We start from the raw sequence: 24,301 nt of genomic DNA, 5'->3' as shown, positions 1-24,301 counted from the left end.
TGATCAGTATAAATATGCCAGGAGGGAGGGTTTTGGGTATTACATAAAGGTTCGGTAGCTAGACGCGACTGGTTTACCTAGGACAGACTGTCATGATGCCAACTTCCAACAGTTCCACTTCTTCAGATAAAATCTTCCGCAGGGCAGCCTCCGAACTAGACTGTAAACAGGTCGAGTCGGTTATGGTAAGCATTTCAGCTTAGGTCCGGTACTTTCTGACACTTCTCTTGCATCTTTAATTTGTGAAACAAACATGTATTTGTTTACTGCACGGATTTACACTAGGCTGTTTAAAAGGGGTTTGCTCCTTCACATTATTATCATTATTCTCTTCAAATACTCAATTTATGTCTCTACAGCAATAATTTGTTTTTTAAAGTTTGTGTGCTGTGTAATGTACACTGTGTTGTAAGTGAAATTATTAATATTTTTTCTTTCTTATATTGTGAAACATTATGTATTGTCCCGTTTTTGTATTTTGAGCAAGTTGTCATTGATAATTTTTTCTACAGTACATTCTATAGATACACAATTGGCATACTGTGCGTTGTATGTGCTCATTTTAAAACACAGCGTTTGAGAATATTGGATTATTTTGTAGAATTTGCAAAACTCCTAATTGTACACCTAAAAGCCTTGCACATTGACTGTCGGGTCATGCTTTAACGACTAACAACTTTTTAGTGGGTAAAAGACAGGTTACTCGGAGAGACAAGGGACAACGACAACGACAAAATTCCATTTAAGTTGTTAAAGCAATTTAGGTCCTATCAGTTATGTACCTCATACGGGGTAAATCACTAATGGGACTCAGTTAAGAATAATTTAAACCTTCGTAAGATCATGTCCTTCAGACACAGTTTTGTCATGTAGACATATTATTACACTCAAAGCATCGTCCGGGTCAGTATAATACACTGAAATGAAATGCAATTTGTGCCAAATCGGTGTTGGTAAAAACCGGAAGAATTATTTAGTTTTTTTTGTTAATTTTGGTTTCATATTTAAGCGATGTCATCTTATTGGAATGCGCCGCATAAATTAATAACTTGCGAGTGAAATTTTTCCTGCCAATGTCTGCAGTCTCCCCGGTTCGTGGGTAGGAGGCAAAGCTTAATCGAAGATGCCCGGAAGGAAAGAGAAGCTGCGGCTGCGACGGCTGCTGAGTCTGCAGACCCGAGTGATCAGATTGTCTTCGAGGAGGAGGAGGATGGGAAAGCCATGGTTAATCTCCTCTTTAATTTCCGAATCACAAAAAACCCATCTCTATCTCGCGCCTTCAAAGTGTTTGAGGTAAGACCAGCTCTTGAAACGCTGCATGACTTTTTCAGCGTGTTTTTATACATTGCAGATTAATATAGACTAAGTGTTTTATTTTTTACTACTGACAGTAATTATAATTAACAAAACAAAATGAGAGAGAGAGGCACTTGCAAACTTTAAAAAGTAGTTTGCTCCCTATCATAACCAATTTTACATGGATTTAAACTTTTAAAAACCGTGACATGCTGCACATTTATGAACGAGAACTAACTTTACAATAAAACATGACAAAATAGTCATACTGAATGTTAGTTTTAGCTCTTGAATCTTCAATAACTGTAGGTGTATATACTTTTTTTTTTTTTTTTAAACAAACCACCTACTTACTGTAAGAAGCGCGAAAAATATGAGCATAATACTTTGTATGGCTTTGGTTTTGTGAATGTTGATAAGATAGGTTACAAACTTCCAGCCCCTTGTTACTAAGGATAAACAACAACTATCCAGACACGGGTAAAATACAATTGGGTTTGTAAATATAAGCTGCAGGGAACGGTTTGCAGACACCATTACAATATGAGGCACCTTTCAGTTAATTCAATAGCTGTCAGATTATAGTAAATAAATCGATTGCGCTGAGACAACAACAGAGAGGTGGTGAGGTAAACGTAGAAGAGGAATTCAATTGAATTGACTTGTGAAAAAAGCATGTGTTCCAGAGGACTAACTCCACCTATTACAGGGAATCGTATGCAAGTTAATTTGATAGCTGCTGCGTTCAGTTTGCATTGCAGATTTTTTATTTATTAAAATATCACAATATTTCCTGAATTGAATTGTATGTCAACACATCAGTTTCACTTCCTTGGAAGTTTCGCAGGTGGATAGTTCGCGTGTTTTTTTTTTTTTTCTACAGTTATCCATTAGGTACACTATTTTTTTTTTACCACTAAAATAATTTAGGCATCAACCAACAATTCAACTTAATTTAAATAACACTCTTAATTTGATTTAATATTCTTTTCTGCTCGCTTTAAAGCGTATGTGGTGGCTTGATTTCAGGACCACCGAGAGCGAACACAACTGATCAGCGCTGGTAAAAAACATTACTTAAGTTGTCACCAAAGCATTCCTAATGCTGTAAAGTCAAGTGCATATACCCGGGTATGGTGGAGAGTTTTGCATATGTCGAGAGGACCGCTTGTCCATTGTGATGAAAGTTTTGTATTTACAGATGTAGGGGTTGGTAAATATCACTGACTTGTTTATATAATACATGGCTGAATGCTATATTTGCATTCGAAAGAAAGGTATAATACCACAATATTCCACTCCGAGACATTACTTTCAATTCAAACACAAAAGGTTTAGTTTTCAATCACTCGACACTCCACAGTACAGAAATATTCATTAGTGATCAACAAAATGAGAATACATAAAAATGTAAAAAATTATGTAAAGCTGGGACATTCATATCTCGGAGAAACAGGAGGAACAGGAAATTAGAACAAGGTAAAGGCAATCCTCCAAATAAAGCTAAATCACTAAAGGATAACAATATAGAACGTCTGTACAAAACTGAAACACTACGTTTTTTAAAAAAAAAAAAAAAAAAAAAAAAAAAAAAAAAAACTAAATGTACTGCTAAACCTTGTCTTGTTTAATATCGGCATCACAACTGGGTATCCATGTATTATAAAAAATAAAAGGTGGGCCTCTTCAGTGAGTTTTACAGGAAAGCAATGCCATCTCAGGCTTCTGTGATAGTTTATAAATTCACCTCCTAATTTATGACGTCACAGAAACCCTAGATGGAATTATTTTCCTGTAACTTGCTGAAGTCCATCTTTAAGTGATTGAGTCCGTCGATGCAGGCTCTACCATGTGGTAGATGACCACGACTGGAGTTATGCGTCCCAAACCGGAGGCGAGGGCAATAAGGAAAGTGAAGGTCATCTACATCTACCACACGGTAGAGCCCTCATCGAGAGGACTCTATTGCTGTTAGAAAACAATTTATTCCTTTATTTTCTCTTTAAAAAAATAAAACTACTTTAAAACCTATATTTTGATATTTCCCCAGGAAACATTCAGCAGAGGAAAATAGTCCCTAACATTAGACTATAAAAATGACATGCATGTAGAAAAAACGTATTATTAAATTTTACTATTTGGCCAACATTTATTTATTGGGGTCTTGCTCTTTCTTATTATAATTTATCTGGACATTGCCAGATAAGTAAATTGTACAATTGCTGAATAGTCTGTGTAAATACCTCAAATTACTAATTGTTTGATTTTGTAATACACAAAATGGAGTGTTATTGCAAAGAGGATTAGAAGAGAATTTTTGTATTATATTGGTTTTATGTCTTGGCAAAAAGTCAAAAGGGAAAAGAAACATTTGTAAACATACTATTTGTTTTATTAATCATATAATTTGTCAGGAAAACAAAAGCTTGTCAACTGTGTGTATATATATATACACACACATACATACATCCATGAAGGCTGTATTTGCATCCTGAGTCATTTGAGAAAGACAATTGTGACGTCAAAATGGCATATGCATCTAGAAGATGTCTTATTTTCAATCACTCAACACCAACAATTCATGATTTTTAGGCACATTTAACAAATCCGTCTGTGTTAAGATCTGCAATCATCCTCCATCTACGGGAGTGTAAGACCTCCCTGATCACGGGAGCGTACAGACCCAGCACAAGCAGCACACACCTGCCTTTAATTCTGAAATATCACAACATGTAGAGCGACTACGCCAGTTCAGTGAGAAGGCACAGAACAAATTATAGAACATCATAAAGTTCTTTTTATTCAGATAACAGATCTAAAAAGATTGCACCTACATTTTAGCAGACATTTGTTTATTGTAAACTTCCAATAGCAACACATGGCTTAAAACAGTACTTGTATAATAAGACAGTAATGCCATTCATCTATGAACAGGTAGCAAGATTTCAAGTAGTTAAACAAGGTTTACATTAATGAGGTCATGTACTGAAGTGCAAATGCAACAACGCTGCTACCCAGCAATAAAGTGGAGATACACATTCAAAGACACAGTAAAACTGTCATAATAAAAACAATACCACAGTACAAAAATACAAATACCCCCACCATACACACACACACACACAGAGTCTGTGCAGGGGAGGGAACACACAGAAAGAACGAGAGAGAAACCAGCATCGCAATATAGCCTATTCTGTACATTTCTTAAACTCCAATCAACTACCAAACGGGCTAAAAAACACTTGAGCCATTCATGCTCATCATTCAACACTGGCGTACAATCAGGCCAAGACTTATTGTTAGGATGCCCCATTTATTGGTCCATTTCAGTCTCTCTCACTCATCGTTTCACGCTCCAAACCCCGCGTTCCCACTCCTGCACATACATGCAAACCCCAGGATGGTCATCCCGTTTGTACAAACATACTATTTATAGTCGGGTGTTTAAATTGATCAATAATTCAATTACTAGATGCTCAACAGGGCAAATATAGGGAAGCGGCTGGAGAAGCCAACATAACATGATAAACTTAATTATCAGAAAGTGTCAGACAACATAAAGTGTGCACTAGTCAAATCAATAAAATCGTATTATAAAAGTAATAACATAGAAGTAAAGGAATGGCATTCTTGACGTTGCAGGAGCACCAAACAAGCAAGCGAGACAAATAATCTTCTACTCTTGACGGCAAAAAAGAAAAAAGCATACCCCATTGAAACACTGATGTTATTTTTTGCAGTTCATTATCTACCAGCTTAATTTGCTGTTCCTGAAGTATCAAATTATATTTAAGATTTTTTAATATTGACTTAATTTATGTTATTATTCATTAAATTCAATTGCAATTTGAACCTTAACACCCATCTATTGTCTTTTTTATTAGATGCTAATATTCATATATTTTTTTATATATATAATAAAAAGTTTGTCTTCACTGAGTTAAAGGCAAATAATTCCATGTCAGGTTTCTGTGACATTTTATAAATTACTCGAAATTCCATGTCAGGTTTCTGTGACATTTTATAAATTACTGAACGTAACGGTCTCATAGTTTATGACGTTACGGTGGAATTATTTTCCTGTAACTCGCTATGTATTATTCTCTCTCTCTCTCTCTCTCTTTCTTTCTCTCTCTCGCACTCATGTTGCCATGGTAACAGGCCCAGAACTGGAAAAAATATATTCCGATATTTTCGTTCATACCTCAGAACGTGACTAATATTTATTTCATATTAGACTCATCTCCTTCTCAAGCAACAAGCACTGTGAAGCAGAGAATAACCTACATTCAAAACAAAGCTATTTACAATTTAAAAAACGAGGTTTACACCAATAACAAAATCCTTTTAAACAAATGTTTTTAAGAGGAATGAAGAAAAACAGACATAAACCTCACAATGTTGTATTTGTATTCAGTTGGAGAACTGAGAGAATTTCACCAGATACCTTATCAGTAAAAAAAAAAAAAAAAAATAAACACTCTGAGTTCTTTAATCTCTGTGACAGAAATACAGTGATTCTTGGTTGTAAGTCTCCTTCCTGACCTGTGAGGGCGCTAATTCCCTAGACGGACTGGCCTGAGTTTTTTCCAATCGGCCAGCTAGGAAGGGGGTGAGACTCGGTTGTAATAACGCATTGACCCAGAAGGGAAACGACGTGGCAGCCACAGATTGGAGAGGCGGTTGCACTCGTTTACCAAGGGTTCGTGTGTGACAGCATAAGAGGACAGAGAATCGTAATCTGTTCCTTCACATTGGTTTTGTGTATAGAAACTGAAAAGAACTGTGAGAGACCCGAAACCAATTAAACAGTATTGTGAGTTGTTTGTATTTGTGTAATCGTCTTGTTTGTAACACCGCACTAGACAGATAACGATTCCAAAGCTGTCGCCAAGGGCCAGCACGAAGCTGGAACAGCACTGCACTACTGTCACAAATAAACTGTATCGCCCAACATGAGCACTACTGCACTCACCCAGGGCTGGTGACCATGTCTGTATTGTAGAATGGATACATGTTTTATTTATTGTTTGGATCTACAAGCCTGTTCTTGTTTACCCCGTGCAGTACACATTGCTGTGTATTGCCAGGGGATTATTGTTACTGGTCGCCAGACCTGGATACAAAATAAAAAACACTTTCCAAACCGGAATATAAGGCTCTGTTTGTTTCATTACCGCACTGTATCACTCCAGTACCTGTTTCCACACAGCCACTTTGCCACAATCTCTGATCCTCCTCTGAAGAAAAAGGAGGGGGGTGGAAAGCTTCTAGTTCCACTGAGTGGTTTAACACTAGAACCGCCGAGATTTTGGACTACATACAACCGCGCACACGCAAAATGTGCAGCTCCATTTTAAAATGGCTTCACTATGCAAATAAAAAACAATCTGTTACAACTTCATATTTTTATTGATGAACATCATACATAACACTTTCAACAGAAACCCTGTATTTACATTGAAAATTTTAACTTTCTTATTTCTATCAAAAAGAGCACATAAACATGAAAAACTAATCAAATAAACTTTACGCAATAAATGGTAAACAAGTGTCAAAAAGCTGTATGCACATATACAATTATAAAACATAAATAACTAGTTATAAAAATGGCATAATCCATAGTGAAAGCGCTTAGAGTGAAACGGGGTTCTATTACAGCTTTCTAAGTACAATCTATACAGAAAACACACTTTTCAACTGTACCAGTACATTTGCCACAGACTGCCTTTTCACAACGGGCGCAGACATCAAAGGTTCTGTTTTTATTGCATTTAGCAACCTGGCATTGTCTTTTATTCAGTGTGCCAGTAGGCGCAGCACTGGCTGAAGGGTGAGGGGCATTTGCCAGCTGATTTTCGTGTCTCATCAAAATGGTTCGGCCGTACCTCCTAGGGCTAGCTGCAAAATGAAGTGATTGTGTTGCTGGTGCAGTCCTTGTACAAAACCAAAGCGTTGATGGCAGGTCCAAAAACATTATAAAAAACAGCCATAGGCCACCTACTAGTACCACCTTCGTCAGAATACAGCTGTGCTATTTGATCCAGTATATCCACACTATACGTCATTGCGTTTGTAAAATGCAACAGTCTCTGGGTTTCGTTTAGCATCAGTCCCGATGGTCACTAATTTGTACAGGGAGCTTAGAATAAGCACTTAAAAAATGAGGAAATAGTAGCATAGCTATATCGCACTGGATTGTGATTTAATGTGTGTATTTTGTGACAACTTCTAATATAATAATAGTGTTGGCAAATATATAACAACTATTTCAAATACATTTTAAAAAAGATAGTAGTATTAGAAACTAGTTGTGGGAATTAAAGGTAGTTGTAAATGTATTTACCAGCTACAAAAAGTCTGAAATGAGTGGTGGCAGTATTGGCAAATAAGTTATTTCACAAATAAAAATTATTTTAAAAATAAGATAGAAATGTATTTAAACAAGTAGTGGGAATTAAATGTAGTTGTAAATGTATCTACCAGCTACAAAAATTCTGAGATTAACTGCGACAGTGTTGGCAAATAACAGTTCTTAAAAAGAAAGAGAAATGTATTAGAACAAGTGATATAGGGAATTAAATGTAGATCGGTAAATATTTTTGACAGAACTACCAAAGTTCTGAAAGGGACTGTGACAGTGTTGGCAAATATACGAAAAATATTATGGCACAAGCATTTCACACCAAAAATATATATATATATATATATATATATATATATATATATATATATGCAGTGCCGAAAAAGTTTGTGAACCCCTTAGGATTTTCACATATTTCAAACCTAAAATGTTATTAGATCTTAATCTAAGTCCTAATAGTAGATAAAGATAACCTGATTAAACAAATGACACAAAATTGATACTTTTTGAACATTTATTTATCCACAAATGATTCAACATTTACTATCCATGTGTGAAAAAGTACGTGAACCTTTAGATTCAGTAACTGGTGGCAACCCTTTGAGCAGCAATGACTTCAACTAAGCGTTTCCTGTAACTGTTGGTCAGTCTCTCGCATCGGTTTTGAGGAATTGTGGCCCATTCCTCCTTACAGAACTGCTTCAACTCTGTGACATTTGAGGGATTCCTTGTATGGACAGCTTGCTTCAGGTCCTGCCACAATATTTCGATGGGGTTTAGGTCCAGACTTTGACTAGACCATTCTAAAATGCGAAACTTCTTCTGCAGCCACTCTTTTGTAGATCTGCTTGTATGTTTAGGATCATTGTCTTGCTGCATGACCCATTTTTGGTTCAGCTTCAGCTAACTGACATTCTCCTCTAGAATCTTCTGATACAATGCAGAATTCATGCTTGTGTCAATGACGGCAAGCCGTCCAGGTCCTGAGGCAGCAAAGCAGCCCCAAACCATCACACTCCCATCACCATGCTTGACGGTTGGGATGAGGTTCTTCTGTTAGAACGGTTTTTGACCAAACATAACGTTTCTCATTGAGGCCAAAAAGTTCTACCTTTGACTCGTCTGTCCAGAAGACATTGTTCCAGAAGTCTTGTGGATCATCTATGCTCTTTGGCAAACTTCACACGGGCAGCAATGTTCTTTTTAAAGAGCAGTGGTTTCCTCCTGGCTATCCTTCCATGAACACCATTCTTCGGTCTTTTTCTGATAATTGTCATGAACACTCACATTAGCCAAGGCGAGAGTGGCCTGCAGATCCTTGGGTGTTACTCTGGGGTTCTTTGTGACTTCCTTGATGATTTTTTGGTTTGTTCTTGGAGAGATTTTGGTAGGACGACTGCTCCTGGGTAGAGTGACTGATTTTGAACTTTCTCAATTTCTAGACTGTCTGACAGTGGATTGTTGGAGCCTCAAATCCTTAGAAATGGTTTTGTAACCCTTTCTAGACTGATGAGCATCAACAACTGTTTTCACATATCATGAATCTTAATTACTAATTGTTTGTCTAATTCATACATTGTTTCAAAAGACATGAAATTTGTTAAAATAAACCCTATTGGATATTTAAGAAAATATTTTGATTTAACAAGGCTATCATGGTAAAGCTATGGAATTTCCATAATTATTGGGGTTCACAAACTTTTTCCCGGCACTGATTATGTATGTATATGTGTGTGTGTGTGTGTGTGTGTGTGTGTGTGTGTGTGTATATATATATATATATATATATATATATATATATATATATATATATATATATATATAAAATCTATTATGAGCATAGAATTATGAAAATAACTCTACACTAAACTAAAGAGCTGTTCAAAATACAGAAATGTATTCAGATCTATTTATTGAATAATCAATAAATTTTGTAATGTGATTCCTTCAATGTTATTATAGCAATCTCAATCGCTCAACTAACACCACGACATAGTGATGAAAGATTAGCTAGTTCCAGACAGTACTTGAATTCCAGACAAAACTAAAAGAAGAAATCTTAAGCCAGTTTTTGTTGACGAAATGTTTGGTAAACCATTCACATACTGTGAAGCCATAAATATTTGCTAACCTTTTATTGTGTGTGTTTTCGCTCATGAAAAAAAAAAATGCAAAATTTTTTTGCACGAATACCAAATTCCACTAACAATACATGCCTGTTTTAGTTCTGAAAATAATTGTTGAAAATAAGATTGTTTGCTTAAATAGATTCTTGGATTCCCTAAATGTTGTAGCCATCACAAGCTGATCAGATCAAAGCACAATCCGCAATATAATACAGGTTTTAGTTTGCTGACTCGACTTCTTGGATTCCAGACTGAATAGCGCAGATAACTCCTATAGGCTAATTTAGACCTGACCTTGTGGCACTGCATAAAAGTAAAAGTATTTGTTGCAATGTAGGAGTTTAACGGTCTGTAACCGTCCAGGCAAACGTTTCCCAAAAATAACATGGCGCCCAGACCACTGGTTGTTCTTTTACGAGGCTTCACTTATGTGTTACAAAATTACGCGCCCTAGGTTTATTTGTACAAATCTCAGGGTTTTGTTATTCATAGGGTGGTGGTGTTATGCTAGTTCGTGTAGTGGTCAGCGTCCAAACACAGAATCACGAAACACTACCCCTAGATGTCCGATAAAACACTGTTCAAGTACTTCCGATTGCACGACCGGGTCTTTACTCGAGGCGTCGTCTTATACATGTCGACAGACCACTAAGTGTCTTGTACTGATTGGATGATGTTGACACCTTTAAAACAAGACAATTACTAACAACAAGTACAACAAACAGTCACTCATCTTCATAATTGAAAGAGGTAAAAGTCCTTCCAGGAATGCAAAGGAAAAGATTACAAATGACCCCTTGGCAAACGATTGCAGTCCCTTTCAGTTTACACTAATAAACTGTCTCAAAAGAGGAAGTGCCAAATAAAAAGGACGTCAAAATCAAGCTCAGCCATAAAATGCTCAGTAAAACCTGACCTGTGGCAGGCATTTCCCAAAAGTATTGGTTGGTGGTCAAAATATACATAATTTAATCAATTTAACCAGCCATAAAAACAAATTAAGAAAATATACATAATTTAATCAATTTATGAATTTCATTACTAAAATAAACAATGGAAAGAAATAAAAAAAAAATCATTACATTTCTGTTTCTCTGTGAGATTTGTAACACAAGTGACAAATAAATCTGCGATAAATACGTATATTCTATTCACTTTCTTCATCGCTCATTGATTCAGCCTGATTGCTCTTCATTGATCTCTCTCTAAGGACTGTGTGTTTTGGTAATGTGGTGACCCAAATTGAACACAGTATTCAAATTGCAGTTATTTGTACTCTACACTTTTTGGCTATGTAGATCTATGGATGGATTTAATACATATTTTCTTCTGTTAGACTTTCGAAGCAAAAATCCATCATCTTGAGACTAGACCCAGCAGAAAAACCAAAGACAGCTTGGAAGATCTTGAGTATTTTGTCCGGTGTGAAGTTCACGTGTCTGATGTCAACACTCTCATCAGCTCAGTCAAGCGAATCTCTGACGACGTGCGCACAACCAAAGAGGAGAAATGTAAGATCTGACAGCATTACACATTCCTCTGTGTCATGCTGTAAATGTTAGTGAACATTGTACTATTTACAGCTACCTGCACCTATTTACAAAATAACATGCTTTACCCTTCCTGTTTTGTACCCTTCGTACATTTCATATGTCTTGCCTGTTGTGTACTGCCATGGTCTTAATTGGTCTCAAATGTGCAGTTTTGAAAGAAACACATGTTATAGTAAACATGAATTGTATTTCAAAACTACGCTGGGTAAAGAAGTCTCTGTTTGCAGGCCTTGCTGTTAGGCTATTCTTACACATCCTTGGTCATTTCACAGGGAGAGTAAGCTGGGCCCATGCAACTCCTTCTTTCCAACTAGCTGTTCCCCTATTGACTGACATCATTTCAGCCAATATCCTGCTTTGACCCAGAAGACCCTACTGTGGTGAAACGACATAGGAAGTGAAGCAGTAATAGACTTTCTGAGACAGACATGAAACTTCTTTTACCTTGTATAGTACCATATATCCAGGTTTAAAGAGAAGATACCTGTTATTTCAAAACTGCACATGTGAGACCTATGCAGCGAATGGAGGTGCAGGGTATATACGATTACAAGAACAATCACTTTAGGTACACGTATTCAAATATGTGTTTCCTGTACAAACTTTGAAAACTTTTTTTCCAACTATTTACCATACTTTACTGTGATTTCTGTCTATAGTTTACAATGCTTTCACTGTTTATTGTGCTTTAAGAAAAACAAAGTTTTTATGGTTTCTGAAGTACTTTATAATGTTCCCCAGAGTGCTGAAAAAAGGACACAATTCGTTCGTTGAACTAATATATATATATATCTATATATATATATTATATAATATAAATATAATATATATAACTATTATATATGTGTGTGTGTGTGTGTGTGCATCCACATATTGCTACTGTGGCCCATGGGAGACTCAAATGATGAATGATGAATTGCAGATCTCAATGCTCCCATAATGTAAATAATTAAAGAATATGGGATCCTCCATAGGATTTATTTATTTTTACAGACAAATATATTTTGACCTATATGCAGTACACAGTTAAAGGCACTTCCTGAAACTTTTGACTTGTTTACATACCTTGGTACACAAAGGGCATTAGATGAGCTGCTAATTTTTTCATCACTTTCAATAACTGCTTTATACTTGGGTCCCCTAATATAAATTGCTGCATTCATAACCTATAAATTATTTCTTCCAGTTCACTGGTTTCCCAAAAAAATTGCAGAGCTAGATAGATGTCACCACCTGGTAATGAAGTTTGACCCAGATCTTGACCAAGACCACCCAGTAAGTGAATAGCTGAGGATGTCTTTTTTTCAATGATTGTGAGTGCCTAACCGAGTACCCTCTGAATTTGTGTAATGTTAATATTTTTTGGGTTATTATACCACGATGTATTAAATTTTACTAAAGACAGTCTCTAAGCTAGCCTGTACAAGATGGAATTCAGGATATCAAGCAGAACACGATTTGATGAGTAGATGCATTTGACCCCTTGTCTGCTTAGTGCGACAATTGCCTGATAAATTTGAGAGCGATCAGAGACTTATATAGCTTAGGGGCTGCTGTAGATGAAAGGATGAAGCTGCGTAATAATTTTGTACCAAGATGCAGAAGAAACGTACACATTGTTGAAATTTTTAAAACTCAGATAGCTATAACAGATAATAACACATATGGTAAGTTGTGAACAACCTGTTGGTCATGAATATGTTTTCAATGTTTATAATTATGTTTTTCCATTAATTTATACAGGGATTCTCTGATCCCGTTTACAGACAGCGTAGAAAAGCTATAGGTGATATAGCGTTCAACTACAAACAGTAAGTGGCCTGACGCCTGCTTTTCTTTCCTAGCAGACACCATAGGGTCTTGGTTTCTAAAGTGCAAGTTTAAAGCAAGAATTATGTAAGGATAAGGATGGATTTCACACACAATTTTGTGCAAAACTTCCATGATCCTTGGAGTCATTTTTTCTTAGTTCTTAAACTCATTGGGTGATTTATTCATCTCATGCATCATCCATGCAAAACCCTTTTATTAATGTTCAAGGCATGCATGGAATCCTTCCTTATCCTGGAGTCACAACTGAGTTCTTGTTTCAAACATACATTACCAGTGTTGCATGTCTAGCTGCCTCTTTGCATGAATCTTATGTTTGTATTGGTCAGGGTTGCTTTTGGCAACTATGGATGAGGGTTCAATTGAAACGCTGTTGCTAAAAGATTTTTGTAGAATCTTTTAAAAAACAAAGTGACCTGAGCTGTTTACTAGTTGGATTCATACTTTCTTTTTGCCAGTAAAAATCCCATTTCTAATTTAAGTTTTTCTCTCCATTGTTTAAGTAATTGCCAGCCAGCCTTGCTTTGCAAACTTCATTTTGCACAGTGTGAGCAAACAAACACAACCACTGAAGGGTTACAAAACTTCAGCGAAGCGCATTGCTATATACAAATATATGAACAAGATTAAATGTACTACTGTATAGAAATATATAAAATATTAAACATATGCTGTTTAATAACATGCAAAAAAAATGCTGTCAAATATACTGAACATAAAACATATTACTCTATGCAAATATATTGGACAGCATTTTTTTTGTTTATTCTCAAGTCATGGGACATAAATTAAGTGGCAAATACAACCAAAAGCGGTTCTTAATATTTGCTCAGCAGCACCCCATGTGGAAGAGGATTTGTCTCGTTATTACTGCTCTCTCCTGCCACAGCAATGCTGTCCCCACAGATCCTCCTGGCGAAGTGAAACATGTTTTTTTTGTTAAGTTTTATTTCTCAGTGGATATTTCCCCAAGCCAGGTGTATGAGAAAACAACAAATCTTAATTATGAAAAACAAATGTCTGCAATATATACAACACAAGATAATGGCGTGGCAAAGCCCCTTCATATCAGGTTTGGTCCGGGACTTTACCACTGTTTTTATGTGGGTGCACCAATAAACAAGTCCTAGTCCCCAAGTATGTTTTAAGCACAAGTGCACTTTTTATAAAACAAACTAAACAAAAAGCCTACCTCCTTCCAGGAGTGCTAAACTAAACTTTTCTTCAGTTCTAACTATACCAGACAGCTAAGTGGTTTTCCGGTAACAAAATTCAACAAGCATAACTATTACACTGTACAAAAATAAACACAACATGCAACAATTTTAAAGATTTTACTGAGTTACAGTTCATATAAGGAAATCAGTCAGTTGAACTAAATTCATTAGGCCCTAATCTATGTATTTCACATGACTGGGAATACAGATATGCATCTGTTGGTCACAAATACCTTAAAAGATAGGGGCATGGATCTGGTATGACCACCATTTGCCTCATGCAATGCGACACATCGCCTTCGCATAAAGTTGATCAGGCTGTTTATTTTGGCCTGTGGAATGTTGTCCCACTCTGGATATTGCTGGATATTGGCGGAAACTGGAACACTCTGTCGTACATGTCGATCCAGAGCATCCCAAACATGCTGAATGGGTGACCTGTCTGGTGAGTATGCAGGCCATGGAAGAACTGGGATTTTCGGCTTCCAGGAATTGTGTACAGATCCTTGCGACATGGGGCCGTGCATTATCATGCTGAAACGGGAGGTGATGGTGGCGGATGAATGGCATGACAATGGGCCTCAGGATCTCATCACTGTATCTCTGTGCCTTCAAATTGCCTTCGATTAAAATGCAGTTGTGTTCGTTGTCCGTAGCTTATGCCTGCCCATACCATAACCCCTCTGCCATCGTGGGGCACTCTGTTCACAACATTGACTTCAGCAAACCGCTCGCCCACACGACGCCATACATGCTGTCTGCCATCTGCCCAGTACAGTTGAAACCGGGATTCATCCGTGAAGAGCACACTTCTCCAGCATGCCAGTGGCCATAGAAGGTGAGCATTTGCCCACTGATGTCGGTTATGACGCCAAAATGCAGTCAGGTCAAGACCCTGGTGAGAATGACGAGCACGCAGATGAGCTTCCCTGAGACGGTTTCTGACAGTTTGTGCAGAAATTCTTCAGTTGTGCAAGCCCACAGTTTCATCAGATGTCTGGGTGGCTGGTCTCAGACGATCCTGCAGGTGAAGAAGCCGGATGTGGTTCTTGGCTGGCGTGGTTACACGTGGTAAGCAGTTGTGACGCCGGTTGGATGTACTGCCAAATTTTCTAAAACTACGTTGGAGGTGGCTTATGGTAGAGAAATGAACATTCAATTCTCTAGCAACAGCTTTGGTGGACATTCCTGCAGTCAGCGTGCCAATTGCACGCTCCCTCAAAACTTGAGACGTCTGTGACATTGTGTTGTGTGACAAAACTGCACATTTTAGAGTGGCCTTTTATTGTCCCCAGCACAAGTTGCACCTGTGTAATGATCATGCTGTTTAATCAGCTTCTTGATATGCCACACCTGTCAGGTGGATGGATTATCTTGGCGAAATGCTCACAAACAGGGATGTAAACAAATTTGTGCACAGAATTTGAGAGAAATAAGCTTTTTGTGCATATGGAAAATTTCTGGGATCATTTCAGCTCGTGAAACATGGGAACAACACTTTACATGTTGCATTTCTATTTTTGTTCAGTGTAAATACCTTTGCTTTCAAGTCTGTACGCACCCAGTCCTTAACCTCAACACAGCACTCAAACAGCAACCCGCATATACAGGGTTTCCCTTCCTTGAATGAAGTGACTAAGTGTGCACGGGTGTTTCAATTGGCTAATTACCCCTTAGCTAACTCAACAGTTACCCCAATTACATTTCCAAGATGGCTGTCTTTTGCAGCCACCCTCACCAATGTGGAGATGTCTCCCAACGCCCAGGGTCCTAAAGCCTCAATTAGGGGTGGGAACACCTACTCTACCACACTAAGACAAAGTAATGTATAGTAAACGCTGCAAGATATTTTATAACCCTGAAACTGTAGTGCCAAAGAAGTGAAATTCTGCTCAGTTTTTGCGTTTTTATTTTTCATATTTGAAAAACTCAACAGCTAAGATACTAGGCTGCCACATTGATCTGGAGGGCCAAATTTTTTAAAGATATTGATCACTTTTGTGGGCAACAGCACAAGCTACTTTCATTGCAATATAAGGGTTTTACTTTTGTTTTTCTTACAGCGGTGACCCCATACCACAAGTAGAATACACAGAAGAAGAAATCGGCACATGGTCAGTGTGTTTCTATATGAATGAAAGACAACTTGGTGTGGTTTAGATTCACTTTGATGGATTCTTAGTTTTTAGTTATCACGTTCTGGCAAATTTTTAAAACTATCTCCTATAAAAGTATACCACAGTAAAAGCATAGAGAAGTGTCATGAAGCATAGTGAAATCATATGTAAGCATGTTAGAGCAGAGAGCTGGTATTTAAAAACATTACTGTGTACTTAAACATAGTTTAACCTTGGGAAAAGTATGGTAATACTGCAAAATTACCATGCAAATGTAATAAATATTTATAAGGGATGTCTAAGTATATCAAATACACCACACTGTTTTACTATTTACAGAATAATGTACCTATTTCAAAATAAACAGCATTTATTTTTAGAATGGAAAACTGTTTTGAAAATGTTTGACTTTGTTTTTTTTAGCACTGAAGTTGGCTTTTCCTTGCTGTCAGTAATTGTGAGGAGCTCTTTATACTAAAGGTAGCCTTACAGTGAGGTTTTAGTGTATATCTGGTGTGACATGCAACCCAGGATTAAGATATGTATTTACACCATGTTTTTTTTTTCAACACCTTCCTGTGTATTTCTATAGGCACAAAGTATACTCAACTCTGAAGGGCCTCTACCCCACGCACGCCTGCAGTGAACATTTAGAGGCCTTCAGGCTTTTGGAAAGACACTGTGGCTACAGTGAGAACAACATTCCCCAGTTGGAAGACGTGTCACGGTTTCTCAAAGGTGAATTGTGCCAGTTAATCAGGTTTTCTGGTTATGTTTATTTCGAAGGTGAAACCATTGTGTAATCTTTGTCCGTGTCTTCTAACAAAATAATTCAATTTAAAACATGATATCTGGCAATACAGTGGGCTTCAACAAATCCAAGATGACTTATAGGTGTTACAGGGCAGTATAAGGTTACAATGCAAGATTCATATTTAAATACAATATAGTTTACAGCAAGTGCAAATAATACTACTGAAATACAATATTAAGTAGGATGCAACAAGTCAGGATTACAATATGTTGTATCTAGAGTGATATTAGTAGATCCAGTAAAGTGGTGTGTAGGTCAGGCAATTCCAGTGCATAGTAGGAGGGGTAGATCAAGGGACCCTGATGATTCTGCTTAGGTGAAATGACCTAGGAAGTGCACATGCTACAGATACCAATAAACATTTTTCTTCCTGACATGTTAGCGGGTATTTCTTTGAGTATCAAATATTTGTCAAGCTAGAATTAATCCATGACTGCTAAGATGTATTCACATGCTGCTTACAAGAAAAGTTGGTTGCAGGTTTGAAGATGATATTTGTTTGATACTACCAGTATGTGTATACTTTTGGTCCAATTCTGGTAATGGTCCTAGGAAAAGTATCAAGATAGTTCCCCGCTTGGAAAATGAAGGATAGGAATTGCACAGTGAGTGTTCTTACATTGCCTTACAGATTCCCTGCCATATCTTTCAGAAGCTTAATGGGAATGTAATGTGATTCGTGCCAGACTTATGACACTAATATTTCACTACTCCACTAGTCTGAGCAGGATGTACAGTACTACAGTATCTAATCAATTTAATAAAGACTCATCTAGCTAGCAAAGATTTATGAAAATAAATGGGGGGGTACTATGAACTGCAAATTGAATTCATGAGTAGCAAATGATGACATTTTACCATGGCACTGGAAAATCCATAGGCCATATTTCCTAAGTTTTCTCCAGTCTTTAACTTATTTTCTGACAGGAGAACAACACCTATTGACTTTACAAAACTACGTCAATGATGTAAGTAATGCAATTGGCGGTCTCGAGCACTCTCAAGTTGTTTGTTTCTAATTTTGTATATTACTTTTTGCTTTTTCATCTTTAAAAAATTAGAAGTTAAAGACTGGAGTAAACACTTTGAAAATATGAGACTATTCTCAAAGCCCTTCACAGAAAGAGGGTTGAGAATATGGCCCTTTGTTTCCTGCTTTATTGTGGTCGCGAAAAAGCTTACATTCAATACAGCTGACCAATAAGAATGGTTGTTGAATGTTTTATAAGCACTACACATTAAATGTTTTATCAGCTGCTCATTAAATCGCTAGGATTGTCTTGATTGAATACTTGTGTCCTGCAGAAAGAACTGGGTTCCAGTTGCGCCCCGTTGCCGGCCTCCTGTCGGCCCGAGATTTCCTGGCGAGTCTGGCATTCCGTGTGTTCCAGTGCACACAGTACGTGCGCCACGCCTCCTCACCCATGCACTCCCCTGAGCCGTAAGTACAGACATTAACTCTCCTCCAATCGCTCATACACTCCCCTGAGCCGTGAGTACAGACATTCACTCTCCTCCAAGCTGTTACACTGTAAGACACTTAAGCCAAAGTACTTTTCTAATTCCTATTTTGTAGGAATACTATTATTGTGTTTAGAACACTATTCACAGATCAAAGCACAGCATTTGTAACTGGCAGTGTATGATGCACTCCCGTTAGAGTTTCTGTTCCCTGTCAGTGAGATGAGATGAGGCTAAAATGTCTATAACCATGAATGCAGATGAGCCTGACTCTTTTTTTTTTTTTTTGTATAGTGGTTAAGATGCTCGCTTGCAGTGTGCAGGGCTGCTGGCTCACACCCAGCCTCTGTCTAGTTACACACTGATAGTTGATGTTTAAAATGTGGTATGGCATGACTGCGGTATGGCATGACTGCATGGCCCAGAATCTTCTGGTGTGGCAGGAGCTGCCTTCAATTGAGCTGTGACCTTCAACATTGGCCAGCCAGGACCAGAAGATGGAGGACCACTGACCCCCTACAAGGGAGATGCAGTTGCCAAGGAGTCAGGGGAAAAAGACTTTCAGCATTTTGTAAGCTTGGTCTTTATAGGATTGGTGAGCCAATTGGAATAACATAGCAGGCTGAATCTCGTCCCTAGAATTACGGCAAGTCTTCAATTAAAATACTAGTTTATTAAACTGAAGAAACTGTAGCAGAACCATGAGCAGGCCACAGCATTGCACAGGGAATGTTCAGAAAACAATGTGGTTCTGTCATATTAAATTAGGTCCTCTTGGTAGCGATGCATGGTGTGCTTCTTGGGCTGAGCGGCCTCTTCTCATTCCCAAACATTTCTTATGTTCACTACCAACAAAAACACAATGGCTTTTGAATACATAGTGATACTGCTATGATATGAAGCTACTGCAATGGGTTACCAGCTTGCATTGGTTCCTACTATTACAATAGAATTGGTATCATAATATGAAAATGCCATCACTGCAGTACCATTGTACCAATAGTTCATACAATAATAGCAGTACCATTGCTTTGTTATACCGAAGCAATGTCAACGAAGATCGTTATAAAACTCTCAAGGTTGGTCCAATCAGAGCATAGATAGCCATTCATTAATTACTCAGCAAAAGCACAAATCCAACCCAAACCATGTAAATATACCCTCAACCATGCAGTTAAACTGCAAAGGTGTAATCATAGTCATGCAGTTCTATTGCAGCCCAGACTGAGTCTTGCATTACAGATGAATTCGACGCATATGCCATGGTTCAGTTCAAACACAGAACATCACCACTTTATTAGTACATTTGATACCCACCGTGGCACTGGTCCTTCAACTTGCGTTTGCAACGTGTAAATATCACCTCAGTAATCGGGAACTTCCGCTTCTTATTCCATATGTAACACAGCAGACATATTTATGCTTCCCTCCACCCTGGTAAGACAACTTTAACTTACCTGGTATTTCTGTTTGTTCTTTAGAGACTGCATTCATGAGCTTCTAGGCCACGTCCCCATCCTGGCTGACAAAACCTTTGCACAGTTCTCTCAGGTAATGCTGTTTTATTTGTTCTTCTCCTTTTATACTCTACAATGCTACTTTTCATTAAACATGTAATAACCAAAGAAATAAGGAACACCAAAATCCACAATCTGAGCAATAATAAAGAAGTACCACAGAACAAATTCTACTAAAATGCTTGGACATCCCATCCAAAGAAAAGTGGACATCCAAATAAAATTACAAGTACAGCAGGTAGGAGAGTCATCCGAGTAGCTAAAAAAAAATCCAAGATTAACAGCCAAAGACTAGAAGCGTCAGGTGTAACGGAGCATAAAAACTGTACAAAGGCACCAAGACACAAAGGAGTTGTATGCATGTAGACCTCGCTGCAAACCACCTTTAAAGAAAGTTCATAAAACAAACCATCTAAAATTTGCCAAGAAATATGAACAGGAATCTAACGCATTCTTCAACAAAATTCTCTGATCCAGGGAGTCTAAAATATAACACTTCCCCCAAAATGAACCATAGTATGTTTGGAGAAAAAAGGGAAAGCCTTCAATGAAGTAAACCTTGTTCTTCCAGTTAAACTTGGAGGTGTTTTGATCATGTTATGAGGGTGTTTTTAGCAGTTTGACTGGAGACATTCATGTGATTTGAAGATCAAGTGAATACAGGCAGGTATCAAAACATTCTACAAAGTACAATGATACCATTCCCTCATAGGCTAATTGGCCGACAGTTTATCTTCCAACACAACGATGTAAAGCACATGGCTAAGTCAACTCTGTAGTTGAAGAAAACAAAGGTTAAAGTTCTGGAATGGCCTTCACAATCAACATATCCCAATCCAATAGAAATGCTTTGGACTGATCTGAAAAAAAGATGTAGCCAAGCATTATGTATCCAATCTGTCTGATCTGAAGGAATATGTAAAACAGAATGGGTCCAGATTTCACCAACAAGATGTAACACACAGTACTGGTTAAGAATTGTCATAAACATCTTAAAACCATAATAAAAGCAAAGGCAGAACACATTAAATACTAAAGCAGGGGTGCTTTTACTTTGTTTTGTTAGAAGGTGGTTAAAGTTTACTTAATGCTTGTCCTTTCCGTTACCTTGAATTATGGTATAATAATAATATATTTAACTGGATAGTCCAATAGTCTTTAACTGCACATATTCAATTGATCCTATTAAAAGTTACCAACAAAAAACACAAATCTGGTTCTATAAAATAGCAATGTCGATTAATAACATTTGTTTTTCTATTTTAAGAACATTGGTCTGGCTTCCATGGGAGCAACTGATGAAGAAATTGAAAAATTATCAACAGTAAGTATTGTACAGATTAAACAGATTGGGCCAACTGCTGTCCTGTAGCCAATTGGTTTTACATTATAACTCAGGTGCTGCTATTCTTATCGTACCTTTTAAAGAAGTACCAGATGACAAAACACAACTAACTGTGATGAAGACAATTCTCTTTAGTTTCTGTTTTTTTTAGTAATTATTTAATTCTGCTAAAGGATAGCAGTGCTGTAATTCAAATGTATTCCCAGCCTAATATTTTCCTGTCAATAGTAAAACCCAATCAACTTTACCAGATGTGTGTTTTCAACAAGGGATTATCAAATGCTACCACAAGAGGTTGCCTATTTGATTGTATAACCCTGTTATAGGGGGGTGTTTGTTATCTGATGACAGACCAGAGACACAGTTGTTGCGCTTGAACACGTCACTCAGGCGTGCGGATTGATTCATTTGTTGCAGTTCTTTTTCTGATGTAGTATCAAGGTGCAACTAGGGTGGACTGAGGCAAGTAGGGAGCCACAAGACTGTCAACAATGATATAGACCCAGGCACACAAACACAAACGAGACTGTACTAAAAGGTACAAAGCAATGAAAACATCACCAAAACATAAGCTGGCCTACAGGCGGCCAATTGCTACCTCCACTCCAGAAAGCTACCAAGCGCTACCGCCCAGCTCCAGAAACCCTCCGCGCTACCTCCACTGAAGGAGGGCCCCGCTCCAGAAACACTCCGCACTACCTCCACTGAAGGAGGGCCCGCTCCAGATACCTCCACTGAAGGAGCGCCCCGCTCCAGAAACACTCCATGCTACCTCCTTCCTATATCTTCATGTTGGTCGAACAGCACCATAAAATAAAATACTGTGACAAGGGTGATTTGTACTTTTTTTTTTTTTTTTTTTTTTTTTTAAACTGTATCCACTCCAAAGTGGCATTTTCCCATTAGCAATATCCACAAATGAAAAAAATTCCCTTACAGAGGGGTTTAATGTTACTATAAACATAAATTATATGCCTTATTTATCTCAATTCCAAAATAAAAATCTTCTCTTGAATAAGATTAAAGTCCAGTGCTGTAAAGGTGCACTGTTTATTTTGACCAGTGAAATGTAACTGTAGTGATTGTATTTTGCCTCTCTTTGTGATTTCAGCTTTACTGGTTTACGGTGGAGTTTGGACTCTGTAAACAGGGTGGCGCTATTAAAGCCTATGGGGCCGGATTGCTGTCATCATATGGAGAGCTTATAGTAAGTGACCTATTTTCTAATAACTTATTTTAATGAAAGTTATTGCGTACAGTGGAACTTGCAAGTATTTTATGTTAAATGTGTTAACACTGGCGTGGAAACATCAAGGTTCTTAGTTTAATTGTGCATAAGACATTTCCAATCACTGTTTTGTTTCTCATGTTGTTTAATGTGACAATCTGACAGCCCCGGTGGCTCCCATGATAAAATCACTGGCTCATGGTGCAGGGGGAGCTACTGATCTTGGCTGGTGATGCTGCATTGGGCTTTGTGTTTTCCATCATTCTAACCCCTAATGATTAGGGGCAGCAGAGGAGACCAGGCAGAGGCCAGTATGCTACCCCCCCCCCCCCCCCCCCCCCCCCCGTCAGTATCTTGGTAGCATCCTGCCTAGGTATGGCAGCTGAGAAGAGAATTGACTAGGCAGTGGGAAAGGGGGTCTCTCCCAGCTGTTCAGTTGACATGAAAGACAGTGGGGGAGAGTGGCAGCACCATGTTATGACTCAAGAGGGACTGAGAAGAATAAGTTTGAATTTTAGTCATGTATGTTTGTAAAAGCACATTGTACTGTATATGTACTTGAACACCTAATTTATACTGCTGTTGTGGTTGGAATACCATTCTTCCTGTGATCTTATTGTGATGTTGCTTCCCAGCATTGTCTGTCAGGTGAGCCGGAGCTGAGGGAGTTCCATCCTGATGCTGCTGCTGTTCAACCGTACCAGGACCTGAACTACCAGTCAGTGTACTTTGTGTCGGAGAGCTTCACTGATGCCAAGGAAAAGCTCCGGTATGAACTGACTTAATTAAAAACACTGTTTTATTAAAGAGCAACTTGGTATGAATCTCAGTCATTTTAACTTGCATAGTTGTCTTGTTTAGATTACTTTGTAAATCTGTTTCAGATCCTGGTGACTAAGTCAGCAATAAGTTTACAAATATAATGCTGTGATACAAACAACACAGGACACAGCAAAGGGAATGTAATATATTTCTTGTAAATACCGCAGGTTGTTCTGTTACACTGTCCGCCAGTTAGTGTCTTTCGAAAATGGCTTCAAGTACGTGATCTGCATATTAAATATATATTTCTCTTGTAGAGCCTACGCTGCCAATATCAAGAAACCTTTTTCAGTGCGATTTGACCCTTACACTAACAGCATGGAAGTCTTGGACAATCCTCAGAAGATCAAAACTGGCTTGGAAGTTTTAAAAGAGGAATTAAGGGTTCTTACTGATGCTCTGAACTTTGTCGGTTAACAATGTGCAAACCACTGTACCGAATGTGCTGGTTTTCTTCTGACATGCATTTGCTTCTGTGTATTGCTGTTGCACTGTGGGGTTGGATAGGCTAGCTTAAAAAAATAAATAAATAAATAAATAAGCTATATTGAAATATAAGGCACTGGATTGGGTTTAAATTTCATGTCTGTTTTTATGTGCACATGATGCTA

The 24,301-nt window shown here is 37.8% G+C and overlaps 1 protein-coding gene across 1 annotated transcript; it reads left to right on the top strand.

Moving 5' to 3' along the window:
• Nucleotides 1-95: 95 nt before the first annotated feature.
• LOC121330128 (tyrosine 3-monooxygenase-like) lies at nucleotides 96-24,240 on the top strand. Its single transcript, XM_041276417.1, has 13 exons — nucleotides 96-185; nucleotides 1,084-1,293; nucleotides 11,123-11,297; nucleotides 12,526-12,614; nucleotides 13,083-13,150; nucleotides 16,450-16,500; nucleotides 17,096-17,241; nucleotides 18,623-18,758; nucleotides 20,260-20,329; nucleotides 21,563-21,619; nucleotides 22,752-22,847; nucleotides 23,504-23,637; nucleotides 23,948-24,240. Exons 1-13 carry the CDS (start codon nucleotides 96-98, stop codon nucleotides 24,105-24,107), a joined length of 1,482 nt encoding a protein of 493 aa, XP_041132351.1. The 3' UTR covers nucleotides 24,108-24,240.
• The last annotated feature ends 61 nt before the right edge of the window (nucleotides 24,241-24,301 follow it).

Source organism: Polyodon spathula, chromosome 17 (assembly GCF_017654505.1).
Source record: "Polyodon spathula isolate WHYD16114869_AA chromosome 17, ASM1765450v1, whole genome shotgun sequence".
NCBI lineage: Eukaryota > Metazoa > Chordata > Actinopteri > Acipenseriformes > Polyodontidae > Polyodon > Polyodon spathula.
The sequence above is the reverse complement of the archived record's forward strand: the minus strand, read 5'-3'. Positions and strand labels throughout refer to the sequence as shown.

What these genes read in the sequence shown, in the direction of transcription:
- LOC121330128 (XM_041276417.1), top strand. Translation starts at nt 96, where the DNA reads ATGCCAACTTCCAACAGTTCCACTTCTTCAGATAAAATCTTCCGCAGG. An exon ending in ATAGCGTTCAACTACAAACA is followed by an intron (nt 13,151 to 16,449) that starts GTAAGTGGCCTG and finishes TTTTTCTTACAG; the next exon opens with CGGTGACCCCATACCACAAG. An exon ending in CGTGTCACGGTTTCTCAAAG is followed by an intron (nt 17,242 to 18,622) that starts GTGAATTGTGCC and finishes TGTGTCCTGCAG; the next exon opens with AAAGAACTGGGTTCCAGTTG.